This window comes from Prionailurus viverrinus, chromosome B3, assembly GCF_022837055.1.
Source record: "Prionailurus viverrinus isolate Anna chromosome B3, UM_Priviv_1.0, whole genome shotgun sequence".
Taxonomy (NCBI): Eukaryota; Metazoa; Chordata; class Mammalia; order Carnivora; family Felidae; genus Prionailurus; species Prionailurus viverrinus.
The window spans coordinates 35,094,826-35,114,290 of NC_062566.1; the positions used below are offsets into that span (position 1 = coordinate 35,094,826).

The 19,465-nt window shown below is 37.7% G+C and overlaps 1 protein-coding gene across 5 annotated transcripts in view; it reads left to right on the forward strand.

Moving 5' to 3' along the window:
• DPP8 (dipeptidyl peptidase 8) overlaps positions 1-19,465 on the forward strand; it is a 72,948-nt gene that overhangs the window by 37,013 nt on the left and 16,470 nt on the right. For all 5 annotated transcript variants that reach the window (XR_007152918.1, XR_007152919.1, XM_047862339.1 and 2 more), the window contains 10 exons: positions 1,501-1,611; positions 3,224-3,352; positions 4,343-4,404; positions 6,369-6,469; positions 7,147-7,324; positions 8,279-8,438; positions 13,331-13,410; positions 16,347-16,499; positions 16,738-16,873; positions 18,378-18,523. Coding sequence is in view for 3 of the 5 variants with exons in the window: in XM_047862339.1 (XP_047718295.1) it covers positions 1,501-1,611; positions 3,224-3,352; positions 4,343-4,404; positions 6,369-6,469; positions 7,147-7,324; positions 8,279-8,438; positions 13,331-13,410; positions 16,347-16,499; positions 16,738-16,873; positions 18,378-18,523 (1,256 nt within the window). In the remaining 2 variants the exon portion in view is untranslated. The remainder of the gene's footprint in view (positions 1-1,500; positions 1,612-3,223; positions 3,353-4,342; positions 4,405-6,368; positions 6,470-7,146; positions 7,325-8,278; positions 8,439-13,330; positions 13,411-16,346; positions 16,500-16,737; positions 16,874-18,377; positions 18,524-19,465) is intronic.

Sequence of the window (19,465 nt, forward strand, 5' to 3'; positions counted from 1 at the left end):
CTCATTACTTGGAGAGAACCACATTTTGATTTATATCCCCAACATTTTTTTTTTTTTTTTAAGAGAGAGAGCGCAGGCTGGGGAGAGGGGCAGATGGGGAGAGAAAGAGAGAATCTCAAGCAGGCTCTACGCCCAGTGCAGAGACCGACAAGGGGCTCTATCCTGCCACCCTGGGATCATGACCTGAGCCGAAATCAAGAGTCAAATGTTCAACTACCCGGAAACAAGCATTTTAAAATATTGGGGATGGGGTGCCTGGGTGGCTCAGTTGGTTTAAGCATCCGACTTCGGCTCAGGTCACGATCTCATGGTTCATGAGTTTGAACCCTGCATCAGGCTCTGTGCTGACAGCTCAGAGCCTGAAGCCTGCTTCAGATTCTGTGTCTTCCTCTCTCTCTCTGCCCCTCCCCTGCTCATGCTTTGTCTCTCTCTGTCTCAAAAATGAATAAACATTTAAAAAAATTAAGAAATAAAGTGTTGGGGAGTGCCTGGGTGGCTCAGTCAGCTCAGTCCAACTCTTGATTTCAACTCAGGTCATGGGATCAAGCCCTGTGTTGGGCTCCACACTGAGCATGGAGTCTGCTTGAGGTTCTTTCTCTCGCTCTCTCTCTCTCTCTCAAATAAATAAAAATAAATATATGTTTAACATTTTTAAAATGAAATTATAGTGTACATGCCATTTAGTAATATGGCTTTTTAAAATTCAATTACATTGTAAACATTTCTCCATGTCATGAAATCTTTAAAAATTATGGCTTCATGGTTTGGGGAGGTTTTATTTATTTATTTATTGAACCAGTGGGGGAGGGGCAGAGAGAGAGGGAAACAAAGGATCCAAAGCAGGCTCTGTGCTGATAGCAAAGAGTCCAATGTGGGGCTCAGACTCACGGACTACAAGATCATGACCTGAGCCAAAGTTGCATGCTTACCCAACTGAGCCACCCAGGCACCCCATTGGGGGGTTTAGTTTTAAAGCAGGAGTTCCCTTCAAATTATATGCTGTAAACTATTTGCTGGAAAGTGTAAAACAGATGAAAGCTGAGATGTTCTGGTTGAATGGAAGAAGGGGAGGAAGAGTGATGAATTACCTGATCTGTAGGAGCCATTCTAGGTCTAAAGTTGGACTTTTCTGTGTAGAAGATACAAATCACTGTGACACTCTACATGTATTCTTGTTTCCTATGACCCCAGCTAAATGGGGAAATAACCAACATTTATGTTCTGGCTCAGGCTTTGTTCTAAGTGCTTTATGTGAATTAACTCATTTAATTCTAACAACCCCATTTACAAATGGGACACTGCGGTGAATGAGATTGGGTGATTTATCCAAGGTCAGTCAGTTAGTAAATGATGGAGCTCAGATTTAAATCCAGTCCATTTAGTTCCAGAGTTCACCACTGTACTACAGCTGCATTTCACAATAAACTAAATCATTGTGCTTAGTATCTATGAAAAGATAGAGAATTTCCTGTGGTGATTTTGTCTTTTATGTTTGTCTAGAGCTAGCCAACATGGAAGAAGATCCCAGATCAGCTGGAGTTGCTACCTTTGTTCTTCAAGAAGAATTTGATAGATACTCTGGCTACTGGTGGTGTCCAGAAGCTGAAACAAGTAAGGGAGTTCAAAATATTATAAATCAAAGTATTATGAGATTTAACTCCCAGTTAGTTAAGTGCATAGATTCTGAGTCCTAAATAGTAGCTTGTGAAGTCTTGAAAATTGGATCCTACCAGTAGTTATTTAAAATATACAGGCTATATCCCACCATAATGAATTCTAATAAAAATAATTCCATTGCAGTTCAGTACCTCAGGTCCTTCAACTCTTTACCACTTTTTCTTCTAGAAGCTGATCTTGCTGGCAACATTGGTGGAAAAATAAAAAATACTACACCTGAATGCATTGTTATAAAAATGTAGGATTGACTAGAGAGTCTACGTGAGCGTATGACCAAATTAGTGTATGAATGGATCAGAAAAAAGGACACAAATTCCTCCTTTTTCTGGGTGAATTCACAAGTGTTTACTGCCCGAGAAGCAGAGCTCGTGAAGCAGTGGCTTTCAGATTTTTTTGTCCTTGATCCACTTAGAAATTTGCTTTACATTCTAGCCTAACAATTCATATATGTATTACATACAAAAACTGAAAACAAATTTCATGGAGCAATATTTATCCTTATGTGAAAGGTACTCTTATATTGTGTTTTTTTTGTTCATTATACATTTTAAATGCTGGTTATTACCCATTAATACATTTCATGACCTAGTAATTATTTGCAGCCAGCTTTTGTTTTTTTTTTTTTTAAGTAAGTTTTACACCCAAAGTGGGGCTTGAACTCACAACCCCAAGATCAAGAGTCTCATGCTGCACTGAAGGAGAATCCTAGCAGCTCGTATTTTAAACACTTCTCTAAGGGACTATTAAAAATACTTATTTTTAAGCCATGTCTTAGATTTGGACATTTAATTTTAATATGTAAAATGTTTGCCATAATTGTGTTTGTTAGAACAAGATTTTACATGAATTAGAGTAACTATTAAGAGAAAACTAGACTTTTTAAGTTGCATCTATTTTATCAAAGGAAATGTTATAATTAAGTAATTCACTTTTCAATAAGGAATGCATTTTAAGGTACGCAGGGACTGAAGACCTTCACAAATGTGTTTCTGCTGTTTTTTTTTTTTTTTAATTTTTTTAATTTTTTAAAGTAGGCTCCACCCCTAGCATGGAACCCAGCATGGAGCCCAACTTGGGACTTGAACTCACGACCCTGAGATCAAGACCTGAGCAGAGATCAAGAATAGGATGCTTAACCGAACCACCGAGGCACCCCTTTGCTGTTTAAAGATGTATATGTACAGGGGTGCCTGGCTGGCAGTCTGGGTGCCAGCCTGTAGAGCATGTGACTTGATCTCAGGGTCATGAGTTCAAGCCCCACATTGGGCATGAAGCCTACCTAAAATTTAAAAAATATATATATATGTACATAAGTATCTTCAGGTTTTGCCTTCCAAAAGGAGTAACCCTTAACCAGCAAAAGTGATTTAACAATAATTCACCTTCTTAGTACAAAGGCTAGTGATCGTTTCATACACAAAATGCAGTATATTTTATACATAAATTATTTTTCACTATGGGAAATATACTACTAGAGGAAATGGTCAGTTATGATTACTCTATGGAACAGTTCTTCTAAATTTACAATATTTAAATTCCTTTTAAGCTCCCAGTGGCAGCAAAATTCTTAGAATTTTGTATGAAGAAAATGATGAATCTGAGGTGGAAATTATTCATGTTACATCCCCTATGTTGGAAACAAGGAGGGCAGATTCATTCCGTTATCCTAAAACAGGTACTATATTCCATTGGCATTTATATTCACTCATTTCTGCTTTCCAAACAAGATTCATTCTGCAGTCATCCAAAGGTATGGTCAACATTGATCATTTACAGACTTAGTAAAAGTGGGTTGTTCATTAAGTGTCACAGAAGAAAAATTAAAAAAATTTTTTAAGTTTATTTATTTATTTTGAGGGAAAGTGTGCACACTGAAGAGCAGAGAGAGGGGACAGAGAGAGAATCTCCACACTATAACAGTGTGGAGCCCAGTGCAGGGCTCGGACTCAAGAAACACGAGATCATGACTTGAGCCACAATCAAGAGTTGGCCACCTAACCAACTGAGCCACCCAGGTGCCCCTGAAGTAGATTTTTTAATTACAGGCTGATCTTTTTTAAATTTTTTTCAAAGGTTGGGAAGTGCACAAAGCTGGTTGGTTACTTCAAGGAATGAATAAAAAGGTGTCTTTGCTAGGAAATAAAGATTTTTAAGGGATTATGTTCTTAATAAATCAGTAATTTTTTCCCATTTTGCTGTTTATAGCAATTTTTTAAAGTTTATTTATTTATTTTGAGAGAGAGAGTGCAGGGGAGGGGCGAGAGTGCAGGGGGAGAGAATCCCAAGCAGGCTCCATGCAGTCAGTACAGAGCCCAACGCAGGGCTCTGTCCCACCAACCATGAGATCATGACCTGAGCCAAAACCAAGAGGCGATGCTCAACCAACTGAGCCACCCAGGCAACCCCGTTTATAGTATTTAATTACAAAATGATACAGCATTTCCTTTCTTTATTTCGTACCTACTCTTGATGTTTTTAACCTCTTTTTTTTTTTATATACCAATGGTGAAAATTATGAATTTGAGATGGAGTTCTGAGATTCTTATACAATAAAGCCCTGACTCTACCAAGTTCCTGACTTAAAGTGTAAAGGGGATTGATCTGGCAAAATTTGTTTGAATAATTTTGGATCTGCATTACTGTTCATTTCTATCTCTTTCTAAAGGCACAGCAAATCCAAAAGTCACCTTTAAGATGTCAGAAATAATGATTGATGCTGAAGGAAGGGTAAGTATAAAATGTGGAGTTGACTTTTTGTGTCCTTTGGTCAGTCTAGTAGATATCTTAGATTCACTCTTTAATTTTTTGGACTTGTTTAACTTGCTGAGACATTTGTGGACCATCAGTTTCAGGTTGACCTAATTTTCTGCTTTGAAAACTTTTTGCTGGTTCTCAAGATAGGAATATGGGGATATACATATTTACCACTCTTTCAAAAGTTTTTCCTCTTTACCATTGTTAATTCCAGATCAATATTTTTAAAATAGCAGTATTGACTAGTGATTTACCTTGGGTGTTGGATAGATGTCCCACATTTCTCTTGTACTGGGGCTTTCCATTTGGATAGTCAAATTCTTATAAGCTGAATGCCCAGAGGATTACTTAAAAAAGTCTTCTCTGCTAGACTTTGTTTTAATAGCTTTATTGAGATATAATTCAAGTGTGATTCAGTTCACTCATTTAAAGTTTAAAATGGCTTTTAGCGTATTCACAGAATTGTGCAACATTTTCATCACCCCAAAAAGAAACCCCACATCCCTTAATCATCACCTTCCAACCTTCCCACATCCCTTAACCCTGGGTAACCACTAGTATATCTACTTTCTGTCTGTAGATTTGCCTATTCTGGATACTTCATATAAATGGAATCATATAGTATCTAGTCTGGTTTCTTTTGCTTAGCATTTTGTCTTCAAGCTCCACTGTATTGCACCATGTATCAGCACTTTCTTGCTTTTTTTCTTTACGTTTTTATGTATGTATGTATGCATGTAATCTCTACACTCAACATGGAGCTCAGACTCAGAACCCTGACGTCGAGAGTTGCACACTCTTCCAATTGAGCCAGCCACGTGCCCCAACACTTTATCTACTCATCAGTTATGGACATTTAGGCTGTTTCCACCTTTTGACTGTTAGGAATAATGCTACCATGAATGTGTGTGTATGTTTTTCACTTCTCTTGGTTAGATACCTAGAAACAGAATTGTTCAGTCACACGATAGCTATATGTTTAACCTTTGAGGAACTGCAAGACTATTTGCCCCAAGTAGTTGCACTATTTTACATTCCCATTGTGTGAGGTTTCCAATCTCTCCACATCCTCATCAACACTTTTATTCGTCTTATTGATTACAGCCATCCTAGTAAGTTTGAAATTGTATGTCACTGTTATATTGACTTAAATTTTCCTGATAGCTAATGATGTTGAGCATCTTTTCATGTGCCTATTGGCCATTTGTGTATCTTCGTTGGAGAACTATCTATTCAGATCCTTTGCCCTTTTTTAAAAAACTTACTTTTTGTGTTGGCTAGATTTTTAAAGGAAAAAATTTGCTTACTAAGGGCCATTTTATTAATACATTACACAAATCCTATTTTAGGCTAAAATATAGGAAATTAGGAACTATTACTTTTCTTTGATACTAGACTCTAAAGTGATTAAAACTTATTGTTACCACTTATTAGCAAGGGCTCTGTCAATGTAAACTCATGGGAAAAGACTTTTAGACTGCGCTAATTCTCATTCTTAGAACTTTGTTAGACATAAAGAGTACACTAGTGTAGGTAACCCACAACTTACCGCTAGTTTTGCCATATCCCTCATGCCTATTTAAATACTTAAGTCTGAAAAAGTGTCATGCTGTTAAAGATAATGATTTAAGGGGCGTCTGGATGGCTCAGTCGGTTAAGAGTCCGACTTCGGCTCACGTCACGATCTCACAGTTTGTGAGTTCGAGCCCTGCATCAGGCTCTGTGCTTACAGCTCAGAGCCTGGAGCCTGGTTCAGATTCTGGGTCTCCCTCTCTCTCTGCCCCTCCCCGACTCATGCTGTGTTTCTGTCTGTCTCTCTCTCAAGAATAAATAAACATTAAAAAAAAAAAAAGATAATGATTTAAGTAGACTAGTAAACTGGTTATTGATCTATGTCTTCTGTAACTAGAATCCTTTTTTTTTTTCTTTTTTAAAAGATTATCGATGTCATAGATAAGGAACTGATTCAACCTTTTGAGATTCTGTTTGAAGGAGTTGAATATATTGCCAGAGCTGGATGGACTCCAGAGGGAAAATAGTGCGTATGTTAAATTGTCACTTGTTTACAAATAATTTAGAATCCAGAACTTTAGAAATTGCCCCTCAGTTGGAGATGCCTTCACATGTAAATTTGCAGAGTAGTTATTTCTGCACAGAGAATTTTTCCTGAGCTAAGTGGCCTTGTGGATTTTTTATTCCTATAAGCATAGGGGCACTGCATTTCAATTCTCTCTCTTACATAGCCACTCATGATTTCAATGTTTTTTTGTGGTTAAATTGTATGACTTTAGGACTCACATGTAAGGGTGTGTTCTTTTTTTTTTTTTTTATAATTTAAGCAAAAATTTTTGTAGAGTTTCATGTGAAGATGGTTGCATATAGTTCCTAATGTACACAACAGGAGTTTCACAAGGCTGGCAATTGGTGACACTAAAGGGAGAAAACAATTTCACAGGCTAGTTGTGGTTTTAGGAGTTTAAAGAAAACCAGTTTAAAAAAAAGCTTTATTCAAGCTTAACTTTAAAAAATAAATATAGAGTAAGCTAATACTTCTAATTGGCCATTTGTAGGTGATAATTTAAATATCTTTTAAAGCAATTCTTTAATGTGATTACAGAAATAACTGATGGGTACCAGGGGAGAGAGTAAGGGAATATTCATTTTCTGAGAGCCTGCTTTATTTTTGGTGCTTTTTTGTTTTGTTTGTTTAAATAGTGCTTGGTCCATTCTACTAGATCGCTCCCAAACTCGCCTACAGATAGTGTTGATCTCACCTGAATTATTTATCCCAGTAGAAGATGATGCCATGGAAAGACAGAGACTCATCGAGTCGGTGCCTGACTCTGTGACGCCACTGATTATCTATGAAGAAACAACAGACATCTGGATAAATGTATGTTTTCCTGTACTTGGTTAAATATTTTCTCAGAATGCTAAAGCAAGTGAAGTTTTATAGCAAACTATCAAAATGAATTTTTAAAATTCAAGTAACCATGAATGTTATTTGCTAAGTTTGAACATTTCAAATTGGAATGATGGTTCCAGAATGGAATGGCTTATAGATTGAAAGTAGATGTCATTCAAATGACATCTCCTTGGCTACAAATTTCCCCTTTTCCTGGACACATGAGGTATTGAAAACAGCCTCATGAGTGCTTCTCAGGAGGACTTCAGTAGAGGTCTGGAAAAGACTTTCTCTTCTAAGTTGGCAGACTGTACTAAAATTTACCAATTTTCCAATTTAGTGGCAAAAATTTAAACAAGATACAAAATTAATAAAGCCAGATCACTCCCTGGATGAATACAGGCTTCATATGATTCACCCTTCAACTGTTAAAATATTTCTCTTTGGAAAAGAAAAGTAGTAAGATTTTGAATTAGAGTAAGTAATAAGGGGCCCCTGGCTGGCTCAGTTGGTGGAGCATGTGACTTTTGATCTCCTGGTTGTGAGTTCAATCCCCATGTTGGGTATAGCGATTACATGAACAAATAAAATCTTTAAAATAAAAAAAAAGAATAATAAGATTCTATAAGATTTGTATAATTAAACCTCATGCCGAGTTTCAAAGGATTACAGAGATGGTGAGTGAGAAAAGCTTTTGGTCGTATTTTTCTTTTTTCACCTTTTGGAAACATTTATTTCTCAATGGAGGAAGTCTATGTCTAAAGTGAGATAAATCTGAAGGGCCCAGGCAAAATCTATATCATAAATATACATTACCCCCAGCACTGACAGTTGCTTATATTTCAGAATGTATTTATCAATTCTTCTTTCTCTAACTTAATTGAATTGTTTGTGCAGTATTTTCATTAATGTGTGTAGTAAATTCAGCTATTCATTTTACAGATCCATGACATCTTTCATGTTTTTCCCCAAAGTCATGAAGATGAAATTGAATTTATTTTTGCCTCTGAATGCAAAACAGGTTTTCGTCATTTATACAAAATTACATCCATTTTAAAGGAGAGCAAATATAAACGATCCAGTGGTGGGCTGCCTGCCCCAAGTAAGAAATCCTTTTTTATTTAAAAAATATATATATATGTTGGCAGAAGGTGGGAGGGGCAAGGTAATGTAATGTCTCTTTTGTATACTTTGTAAGCATCGGTACTTGCTTCATCAAATTTTATACATAAGTGTGGCACCTGGGTGGCTCAGTCAGCTGAGGGACCAACTTTGGTTCAGGTCACGATCTCACGGTTCGTGGGTTCAAGCCCTATGTCGGGCTTTGCGCTGACAGCGCAGAGTCTGCTTCAGATTCTCTCTCTCTCTCTCTCTCTCTCTCTCTCTCTCTGCCCCTCCCCTGCTTACGTGCCCTCTCTCAAAAATAACATGAAAAATAATACAGAAGTTAAACTCAAATATAAATACATGCACATGTGAAAACACAGAACAAAGTTCTTGATGGATATATATATATTAATAGTGGGTAATCTCTGGGAATGGAATTACTTATTTTTGCTTTTTACTTTTGCTTTGACTGTAATTTTTTTGTTTAAAGTGAGCCCATGTCATATTTAGATGTTAAAAAGCTACTGTTAAAATGTTATTTGGTTATTAGATATTTTTATATACTAGTTTGTTCTTGGTTTGTTTTTTACATACTAGTTTTTTTTTCCTTTTTTTTTTTTTTTTTTTTTTAGTATTTATTTTTGAGAGAGAGAGAGAAAGAGTAAGTGGAGAGGGAGACAGAGAATCCAAAGTGGGCTCTGCACTGACAGCAGAGAGCCTGATGCAGGGACCAAACTCAAGAACTCAACAACTGTGAGATCATGACCTGAGCCAAAGTTGGACATTTAACCAACTAAGCCACCCAGGCGCCCTGCCTCCATACTCATTTTTTAAAATACTGTCTGCATCTACACTGAAGTCAATATGATTGTAGCTCTTCACATTGATACAATTATATTGCCCAAAGTGAAACTAAACATTGTGTCAGCTGAAGTAATTTCTCTCTAAAAAGTGATGGTTTTGGGTGTCGAAGTCCAACTTTGACTCAGGTCATTATCTCACTGTTCGTGTGTTCCCCGTATCAGGCTTCGTGCTGACAGCTCAGAGCCTGGAACCTGCTTTGGATTCTGTGTCTCCCACTCTCTCTGACCCTCCCCCCGCTCGTGCTCTGTCTCTCTCTCCCTCTCTCAAAAATAAATAAACAGTAAAAAAATTTTTTAACAAAAGTGATGGTTTGGGGTGCCTTGGTGGCTCAGTTGGTTAAGCACTCAACTTCCAATTTTGACTCAGGTCATGAAGTCCTGGTTCATGGGATTGAGCCTCACACCCCGCTGCCAGCCTGCTTTGGAGTCTCTCTCTGCCCCTCCCCCACTCACGCTCTTTCTCAAAATAAATAAATAAAAAGCTATGGTTTTCCTTCTGGGGAATGTAATACAGAATGGATATGTAAGCCTAGAAAAAGTGAAATGGCTTATCTAATAGTTTTCCCGTTTATTTGTTTTAATGGAGTTATAATTTTCTACTTTAATAATAGAGTTTGTTTTGGAATAGTAGGCACTTTATGGTAATGTTATATGCTTAACTGCCCTTTGTAACTTAATTGACTCAACATAGCCATTTTTTAAAATTGTGGCAAAATGTGCATAACAGAATCTACCATTTTAACCATTTAAGGGTACTGTTTAGTGGCATTAAGTATATTCATATTGTCACGCAACCATAACTACCATCTGCCTCCAGAGCTTTTTTCATCTTCCAAAGCTGAAACTGCCTAACAAGTAATACACAGCTCAGCTCATTGCTCCCTCCCCTCAGCCCCTGGCAACTACCTTCTGTCTCTATGATTTTAACTGCTCTAGATACTTCATATAAGTGGAATCATACCGTATTTGCCCTTTCATGTCTGACTTATTTCTCATCGCATAATGTCCTCATCCATGTCATAGCATATGTGAGAACGCCCTTCCTTTTTAAGGCTGAATAAATTCAGTGGTGTGTATAGACCACATTGTGTTTTCCATTAATCTAGCCACAGACACTTGTTCCTTCCACATTTTGGCTATTGTGAATAATGCTGCTATAAAGGTGGGTGTATAGATATCTGTTTGAGACCCTGCCTTCAGTTCTTTTCCAGAAATGAAATTACGGGATCCTATGGGAGTTCTGTTTTTAATTTTTTGAGGAACCACCATACTCTTTTCCTTGGCAGCTGCACCGTTTTACATTCCCATTAGCAGTGCACAAGGGTTCCAATTTATCAACATCCTTGCCAACACTTGTTATCTTCTGTGTGTTTTGTTTGTTTTATTTGTTTTGGTAATAGCCACCCTTAGTGGGTATGAAGTGGTATGTCATTGTGGCTTTGATTTGCGTTTCCCTGATGACAGTAACATTGTGCCTCTTTTCATGTGTTATTATCTGTCTTCTTTGGAGAAATGTCTATTTGAATCCTTTGCCAACTTTTTTTTTAAGTTTATTTATTTGTTTTGAGAGAGAGCACGTGTGTGCACACAAGGTGGGAGGGGCAGGAGAGAGAGAGGGAGGGAGAGAGAGAGAGAGGGAGGGAGGGAGAATCCCAGGCAGTCTTCACACTGTCAGCAGGGAGCCCAAAGTGGGGCTGGAACTCAGTAACTGAACTGAGTTCATGACCTGAGCTGAAATCAGGAGTCAGGCGCTTAAACAGCTGAGCCACCCAGATGCCCCACATCCTTTGCTAACTTTTAAAGTGGGTTGTTTTTCTCAATGTGGCCTTTAAATATGGGGAAAATGAGCTGTATCTTAGGACTAGCAAAATAGATACTGCCTATGACCCTGCTCCTTTCCTTAGCCTAATTTTCTTTAAGGCAGACTAGATCTTGTATATCCAAGATGAAGAATGTCTTCCTTAAACTTCTCTTACCAACTCCTGTTGTTTACATAAATTAAGTCCCCTTTCAAAATTCCAGAAATTTTAGTGATGAAAACTGGTCAAAGAGCTCTGAATAGTAGTTAATTAACATAGTACTTGGGGGACAGTAATAAAAAGTATTAAAAATTTTAATAACTTAAAATTTTTTACTCTGATTGAAGAATGTCAGAACCATTACCTCAGTTAACATTCATCTCAGAAGCTTAGCTTCTTTGTTCCCTTTCAGTGTCTTTCTAGGTCCCTCCGTTTATCTACCTTTTCTTTCTCTTCCCTTACTTTTTTCTTAGTTTTTCTTGCTCCATGTCTTCCTTTTTCTTGATACCCTTTTTATTTTCCTCCTGCCTCCTCTTTCTAAAGTGGCTATAATGTGAAATAATTAGTATTTGTTATATATATGTTAAGTACTATTTATTTTCTGGTCATAAAGTTTAAAGTACTAAGTTGAATTTTTGCATCTAAAGAAAAAATAAATCAACTTTTTTAACTTTAGTAGGACCCTAGTTAAGACCCTGTACTATCTCACCTTCTCATCCTGTCCCCAGCTGTCTCTCTCCCCATAGTGCTGCTAGGCAAACAGGAATGGTTTTCCATTTTTGAACCTCCTCCTTAGGCCACTGAGAGAGTCTTCTCTATCCAGACAGAATCTTGTAAAGACAGTGGGGCATGTTGGCATTTACTGTGTTTATACCTAGTTTACTTTTTGGCAGATGAAGAACAATTCTATTAAAAATTTTCTTCTGTGGCTTTTTAAGTATTTTGTTGCATTTCTAGAAGGAATGCCTTGTTAACCCATTAGACTTCCTTGTCTGATCAAAGGTCTAGGAATACAAATCCTTTTGAATTCTTTTCTGGCTTTGTAATCAGAATCTATTTTGTTGTTTTCATTTGATTTACATGGATCCTTCCACTATTATTGCAGAGTATTGTGAAGACTTGTAGCGGGGTTTTTTTTAACCATAGACTTTTTTTAAAATTAAGGTGAGGGGAGCCTGGTGGCTCAATCAGTTGAGTGTCTGGCTCTTGATTTCAGCTAAGGTCAGGATCTTACGGTTCGTGAGTTCTGGCCCCACGTCAGGTGCTGTGCTGACAGCATGGAGCCTGCTTGAGATTCTCTCACTCTCTCTTTCTGAAAATAAATAGATAAACTTTAAGGTGAAGTTCACATAACATTAAACTAGCCATTTTTTTTTTTAATTTTATCTTAAGGTTATAAGTTTATTTATTTTGAGACACCGAGTGAGTGCACAACTTGGTGGGGGTGGGGGACAGAGAGAGAAAAGGAAACCAAGATCCCAAGCAGGCTCCGCTCTATCAGCACAGAGCCCGATACAGGGCCTGAACTCGTGAACCCTGAGCTCCTGACCTGAGCCAAATCAAGAGGTGGACACTTAATCAACTGAGCTACCCAGGCACCCCTGAACTAGCCATTTTAAAATAAACATTTTAAACAGACATTTTAAATTAAACAGTGGTGGAGTGCCTGGCTGGCTCAGTCAGTAGAGCATGTGACACTTGATATCAGAGTTGTGAGTTCAAGCCCCAGGTTGGGTGTAGAGATTACATGTATGTATGTATGCATGTATGTAGGTATGTATGTATTTATTTTTAATGTTTATTTATTTATTTTGAGAGAGTGCAAGCGGTGGAGGGGCAGAGAGAGAGGGAGACAGAGAACCCAAAGCAGGCTCCAAGCTCTGAGCTGTCAGCGCAGAGCCCAACGCTAGGGCTTGAACCCACAAACTGTGAGACCATGACCTGAGCCAAAGTCAGATGCTTAATCACTGAGCCACCCAGGCACCCTTAGAGATTACTTTAAAAATAAAAATTAAAATATTAAGAAGTAAAAGAAAATGAACAGTACATTCAGTGTTGTGCATTCACCACCTCTGTTGAGTTTCAAAACATTTTATTACCCCAGACGTAACTTGAATTTTTTAATGTACATTTTTGGAAAGAAGAGTTTTAGAATAGTGTTCTTTATTCTGTAAGTCATTTGCTAGTCTGATAGAGTGCTGAATTGTAATTATGTTTATCTTTAGGTGATTTCAAGTGTCCTGTCAAAGAGGAAATAGCAATTACCAGTGGTGAATGGGAAGTTCTTGGCCGGCATGGATCTAATGTATGTACTCTTATTCTACTGATATGTTTGGTCAACATCTGCTGTGTTTATGCGGTACTGAAAAGCAGTAGTGCAACTTCATATGACCCCGATGTTTTGAAACTATTAAATTAGGGACTTAAAGGACTCAAGTTGTTAGAAGGGAAAAATCTTCGGTTAAGTTCTAAATCTCCCCCATTTTATAGCTCTGGTATCAGATGTGTACTGGTTACTTAAGGTCAGTGTTTTCAAATATAATGTTGCTACTTAACAAGGAAAGGGCTGGGCCATACTTTCTGAGTCTGCAAAAGTGAGTTGGGATATTGTTTGAAAATTATGATTGTGTCTCTTATAGACCGCTCATGTCATTTCTACATTAAAAATTGCATTTATTACTTCTGAGGTAGTGATTCTCTTTTACTTACCTGTTTATCTCACAAATGTAAAATTTTATCCACCACCTGCCAAGAGTGATGGACCTATGTACAGAGTGTAGACCGATAGGAAAAAGGGGGAAAATCCACCCTCTGTTTCCTCTCAGCGTGCGGTTTTCTGTATCATTTCGGTGAATTCTCATTCTTTTGCTTTTCACAGTATTTTGTGTTTGTTTCAACTTTCAGTTAGGTGGTCAGTTTCATGAGCTCTCTAAGAACTTCATCCTTTATAGGTGTGATACATAGTTAAGTTGATACATGCTACCAGGATTTAGTGAAGGCTTATGATTCCCTCAAATTGATTTGGAGATTTATTGAAGGATTATGTATACTGGTATACTGGCTACTCTAGAAGTCACTCATAGTCCCCAATGTGACGAAGGAGAAAAAGTGAAGATCCACATCTCAGATTTGGTTTTGTTGGTAAAAACTTTAGAATATCATAGGCAACTATTAAAGTTTGATTTCCACTGATAACAAGTTCTGATAACAAAAAATTACACTGATGTAAACTTCCTGCTTTGTAATTGTTGGATAATACTTAAGGAAACCCCAGAATTGTATTTATGTAAATCTGAACCTCATTTGGGCAACCTAAACATCTTCCTGCTACTTGCCATTATGTGCAGCAGTTTTCTTCTTTTTGTCATGCTTACTTATGTAATGTGCTTGTGTCTCTCTTTCTTACCCTTCTGTATTCCCCTCTATCCCTGCTTTATTTTTTTAAGTTACCTCTTCATTCTCTGCTTTTGCCAGTGACCCTGTTCTCACCCAAAGATTTTTTTAATTATTATTTTTTTAATGTTTATTCACTTTCTGAGAGAGAGACAGAGCATGAGCCAGGGAGGGGCAGAGAGAGGGAGATGGAGACACAGAATCTGAAGCAGGCTACAGGCTCTGAGCTATCAGCACAGAGCCCAGTGCAGGGCCCAAACCGTGAGATCAGGACGTGTGCCAAAGTTGGATGCTTAACCAACTGAGTCACCCAGGTGCCCCTCCCACCCAAAGATATTTAATGGCAGTAATTGGCTAATGCTTCCAGACTTTTAAGCCCATGTACTCACTATTGAGGTGGTACTCAAAGTATGGTCCTTGGACCAACTGCCCAGCCTCAGTATCTCCTGGGAACATTTTAGAAGTGTAAATTCTCAGGCCCACCATAGACCTCCTGAATCAGAAATAATGGGGGAGGGGTGCCTGGGTGGTCCAGTCAGTTGGGTGTCCGACTTCAGCTCAGGTCATGATCTCACGGTTCGTGAGTTTGGGCCCTGCGTTGGGCTCCGTGCTGGAAACTCAGAGCCTGGATCCTGCTTTGGATTCTGTGTCTCCTTCTCTCTCTGCCCCTCCCCCGCGCACACTCTGTCTGTCTCTCTCTGTCTCTCAAAAATAAGTAAACATTTAAAAAAGAAAAGAAAAAAGAAATAATGGTGGTGGGATCCAGCCCTCTGCTTAACAAACCCCTCAAAGTGATTCTGATACTTTTCTTGAATAAAGTAGTTACATGAAACAAAGAAAAATACCATTATAATCGGGGGTGAGAAATTAACCAGTTATTTCTTCGGTTTTGAAAGGCCTGACCCCCAGCTGCTAGGTCCAGAGCAGAACCTGTCCTAACGTTTTGCACAGATCAATGCATACCTGTGAAGCTTCATGAATGTTTGTTCTGGCATTTCCTATCACTTGTATCCTTTCTGTATATCTCATATGGGCTTACTTAATCTCAACTGTGTTTCTGTTCCTGTGTATGCTAAAATATGTTTGATAATGAAGAAGCTTCCTGGAGAAAATGTGGCATTTGAAAATACTTGCTTTTGTAAATGTATCCATGTTTTCTTTGCTGTGTTAAAAAATTTGAATTTCATTGAACACTGAGTAAGCTGGTAGATTTTTTTAAAGAGACAATAAAAGCCATTTATTTAAACACTTACTGTAATTTGGGAAGAATATGAAGTTAATTCAGCTGTGAGTGCACTTAGTTTTTTGAGTTCTGAATAAAGACTTAAAAAGATCTTACCTACATTTATTTACAAACTATACCAGTGTTGAAACTGAGTTCAGTTATTTCCCAACCCAATAGATAAAATACTTCTGCAAGTTTGTACAAAAGGCCAAAAAAGTACTGCCTAAATTAATACTGCACTGAGAAAAATACAGGATGCTACAATTAGAGTCTTTTAAGTACGTATGAATGGTTGGCCTAACCTGCAATGTAGGAATTTTTTTTCCCTATAAGGTATGTTTTATTGAAATAACTCCTGTATTTTAAGAAAAGCACACATTTTTACCATATAGGAAATTCTAATAATAGCATGCAAGTCAAGTGTCCTTTTTCTTTCCGGGAAAGATGTATTCTTAGGTATAAGTCATAAGCAAAACCAACTCAGGTTTATTAACATTTGTGGCAAAATTTTTTAAGAGGCGCAAGTCAAAGAGTGACTCAAATGATTGGAAATTGTTTGTTGAACTACTGGCCCTTGCCAAGGTCCTGCTAGCACTGGTTTTTCTGTTGTTGTTTTTTGGCAGATCCAGGTTGATGAAGTCAGGAAACTGGTGTATTTTGAAGGCACCAAGGACTCTCCTTTAGAACATCACCTGTATGTGGTCAGTTATGTAAATCCTGGAGAGGTGACAAGGCTGACTGACCGTGGCTATTCCCACTCTTGCTGCATCAGCCAGGTATTAAGTCCCTGTTGGAAAAGGGTTTCCTATCAATTAAAAAACTCTCTGCTCATATAATACTCCATTTGAGTAATGTGAAAATCAGTGAAATTGGCCTGCAGAAGTCTGATTCTCTGAAGAAAAAAAGTGAAGGTTTTAACTTTAACATCATGTATGGACATAAATGATCAGACTCTTAACCATACTCCTGCTCTGGCACCATGAGGGAAAAAGTAATTGTTTCTCCTTTCTCTAGCATTGTGACTTCTTTATAAGTAAGTATAGTAACCAGAAGAATCCACACTGTGTGTCCCTTTACAAGCTATCAAGTTCTGAAGATGACCCAACTTGCAAAACAAAGGAATTTTGGGCCACCATTTTGGATTCAGCAGGTACTCATTTCCCTGAACCTGATTTTAAGTAGGATTAGTACATAAGTGCACTAAACCTGTCTCATGTGTCCACATTTCTCATCTCTTACCACCACTTATCCCTGAGCTGCTGAGTTCCTGATTGATCCCACCCTTCCTATTCTATCAACCACCAAGTAAGATGCATTAACCTCCCACTCAGGCAGGAGCAGGTCTGGAAGGACTTTTTGAAGATTGTGTTTTGTTTTGTTTTGTTTTGTTTTTGTTTTGTTTTAAGTTCAGTAATCTCTGCACCCAATGTAGGGCTCGAACTCACAACCCTGAGATCAGAAGTCGCACACTCTTCCAGTTGAGCCAGCCAGGTGCCCCCTGGAAGACCTTTTTTTGTTGTTTGTTGTTTATTTGTTTTAATGTTTATTTTTGAGAGAGAGCATGAGTGGGAGAGGAGCAGAGAGAGGCGGGGTGGGGGTTGGACAGAGGATCCAAAGCAAGCTCTGCACTGACAGCACAGAGCCCGATGCAGGGCTCAAACTCATGAACCATGAGATCGTGACCTGAGCCAAGGTCAGATGGATGCTCAACGGCCTGAACCACCCAGGCACCCCTGGAAGGCCTTTTTGAAAATAAGAATAAAATAGTCACAATATCAGCTTGAAAACTATTTGTTCACCTGTTTGGATGATTTCCCAGATAAACAAATAACCAAGTGGCAGCTTTCTTTCTTTTAAAGCATTTGCAATGGCCATCTTAATAAAAGATAGAACGCTTGTTCTATGTAAGAGTGAAGAACATGGAATTATCTATTTTTTAAATGCTTGATTTCTTAAAAAAAAAAAAAAAAAAGGACTAATTTTGCATATCTTTAGTCTACTTTCTCCCCAAGTGCTTTTTCCTGTTAAGTATTTTCACTCGTGAATATGTGCTAAGGGATTAAGAACTTAATGCAAAACCACAGGTTATGTTCTGTTGTCCACAAGTAGGATTTGTAATATGGTGACGATCTAGGCTTAGGTTGTAACATCATCCAATATACACTCTTAGGGTAGGTCTCTATAGCTTTGGTAAACCAAAGACTGATTGTGACTTTCTTTTTTTCTGGGTCCTGGTTAGGTTTATTCTCTAATGATCAGAAACAGATGTTTATTGAGCACCTGCTATGAGCAAGTTAAATTGAGTTAAATTTGTGCTTCCAATTTCTAATCAGATATATGGCTTAACCATCATTAAGTTACACTGAACCAAGCACTAAGTATTTGTATAGTGCTGCATCTAAATACCTCCTAGGCTCCATGGACTAGTCAGAATACATTGTATCTGCTTTTGAAATAGGTAATGTGATATGTTCAGTAGATTTTCTTTTTTAAAAATAAATGTTTTTGCTTAATTTCTTGCTGACCACCTGAAAGGGAGATGGTCAGTTATTTGTGTGTAGAGTTGTGGGTTATGGTTTCTTTTCCTTGCTCGCAGATTTTAGAGCTCCCGTAAGAACTCCCTTTACATACTCATTTTTGTTATCTCCTCATAGGTCCTCTGCCTGACTATACCCCTCCAGAAATTTTTTCTTTTGAAAGTACTACTGGATTTACATTGTATGGGATGCTGTACAAACCTCATGATCTACAACCTGGAAAGAAATACCCCACTGTGCTGTTCATATATGGTGGTCCTCAGGTGGGCCTGTTTATTTATTTTAATTTTTTTATTTTGACTCCAGTATTGTTAACATACAGTATTATATTAGTTTCAGGTGTACAGGATAGTGAATCAACAATTCACATCACCCAGCCCTCATCACAAGTACACTCCTTAATCCCCTGATATCACCTATTTCACTCATCCCTCCACCCACCTCTCAGGTGGGCATATTTATATGCATACGTGTGTGTGTGTGTGTGTGTGTGTGTGTGTGTGTGTGTGTGTACACACATATTTTTTTGGCGGGGGGGGGGGTGATTTGTATTTTAAATGTCTCGTCAATTGTTTAAGTTAAGATGTGAACATTGTTGGGCCTCTGCTGTTATTGACTCTGGCTTATGTTCTAATTCCTGTTTAGAAGTTGGATTTTGTTACATGGCTAATGTGTAAATAAGTGTCAATTTCTTAGTTTACAGTAGGACTGTAACAGTCATTGGAGAATGAAATATTCATGTCAGTAGGTATATATGTTGTCTTTTATGTAGAGAAGAATCTTGTTTGGGAAATGAAATTAAATAGTTAACTGTCTTGGTAAGTAAAAAGAATCTTAATAGATATTTGCAGAAGCCTTGGTAGCCTAATGAGTTACCTCTCTCCATTCTAAGTCTGTATCTCTCAAGCAGACTAGAATATTTTTATCATCTAGTTAAGGCAACTGTTATACTTCTATTCAGCACTATAAGAGTTTACACTGTAATATTCCTTTTTCTGGATGAAATATTAGCATGTAAATATTAAGTAAATTCTGTTGACTATCAGAGTAAATAAAGTATTTGGGGTAGGTGCATTGGTTAATTGGCACTTTTTAAAAATGTCTATTGACTATCTTAAACTGGGCCCTTGAAGAAATTAGAATATAATTACACTGTTTTTATAGTGCAGCTCTTGACTCAGTAAATATCCTTTATAATTATACCT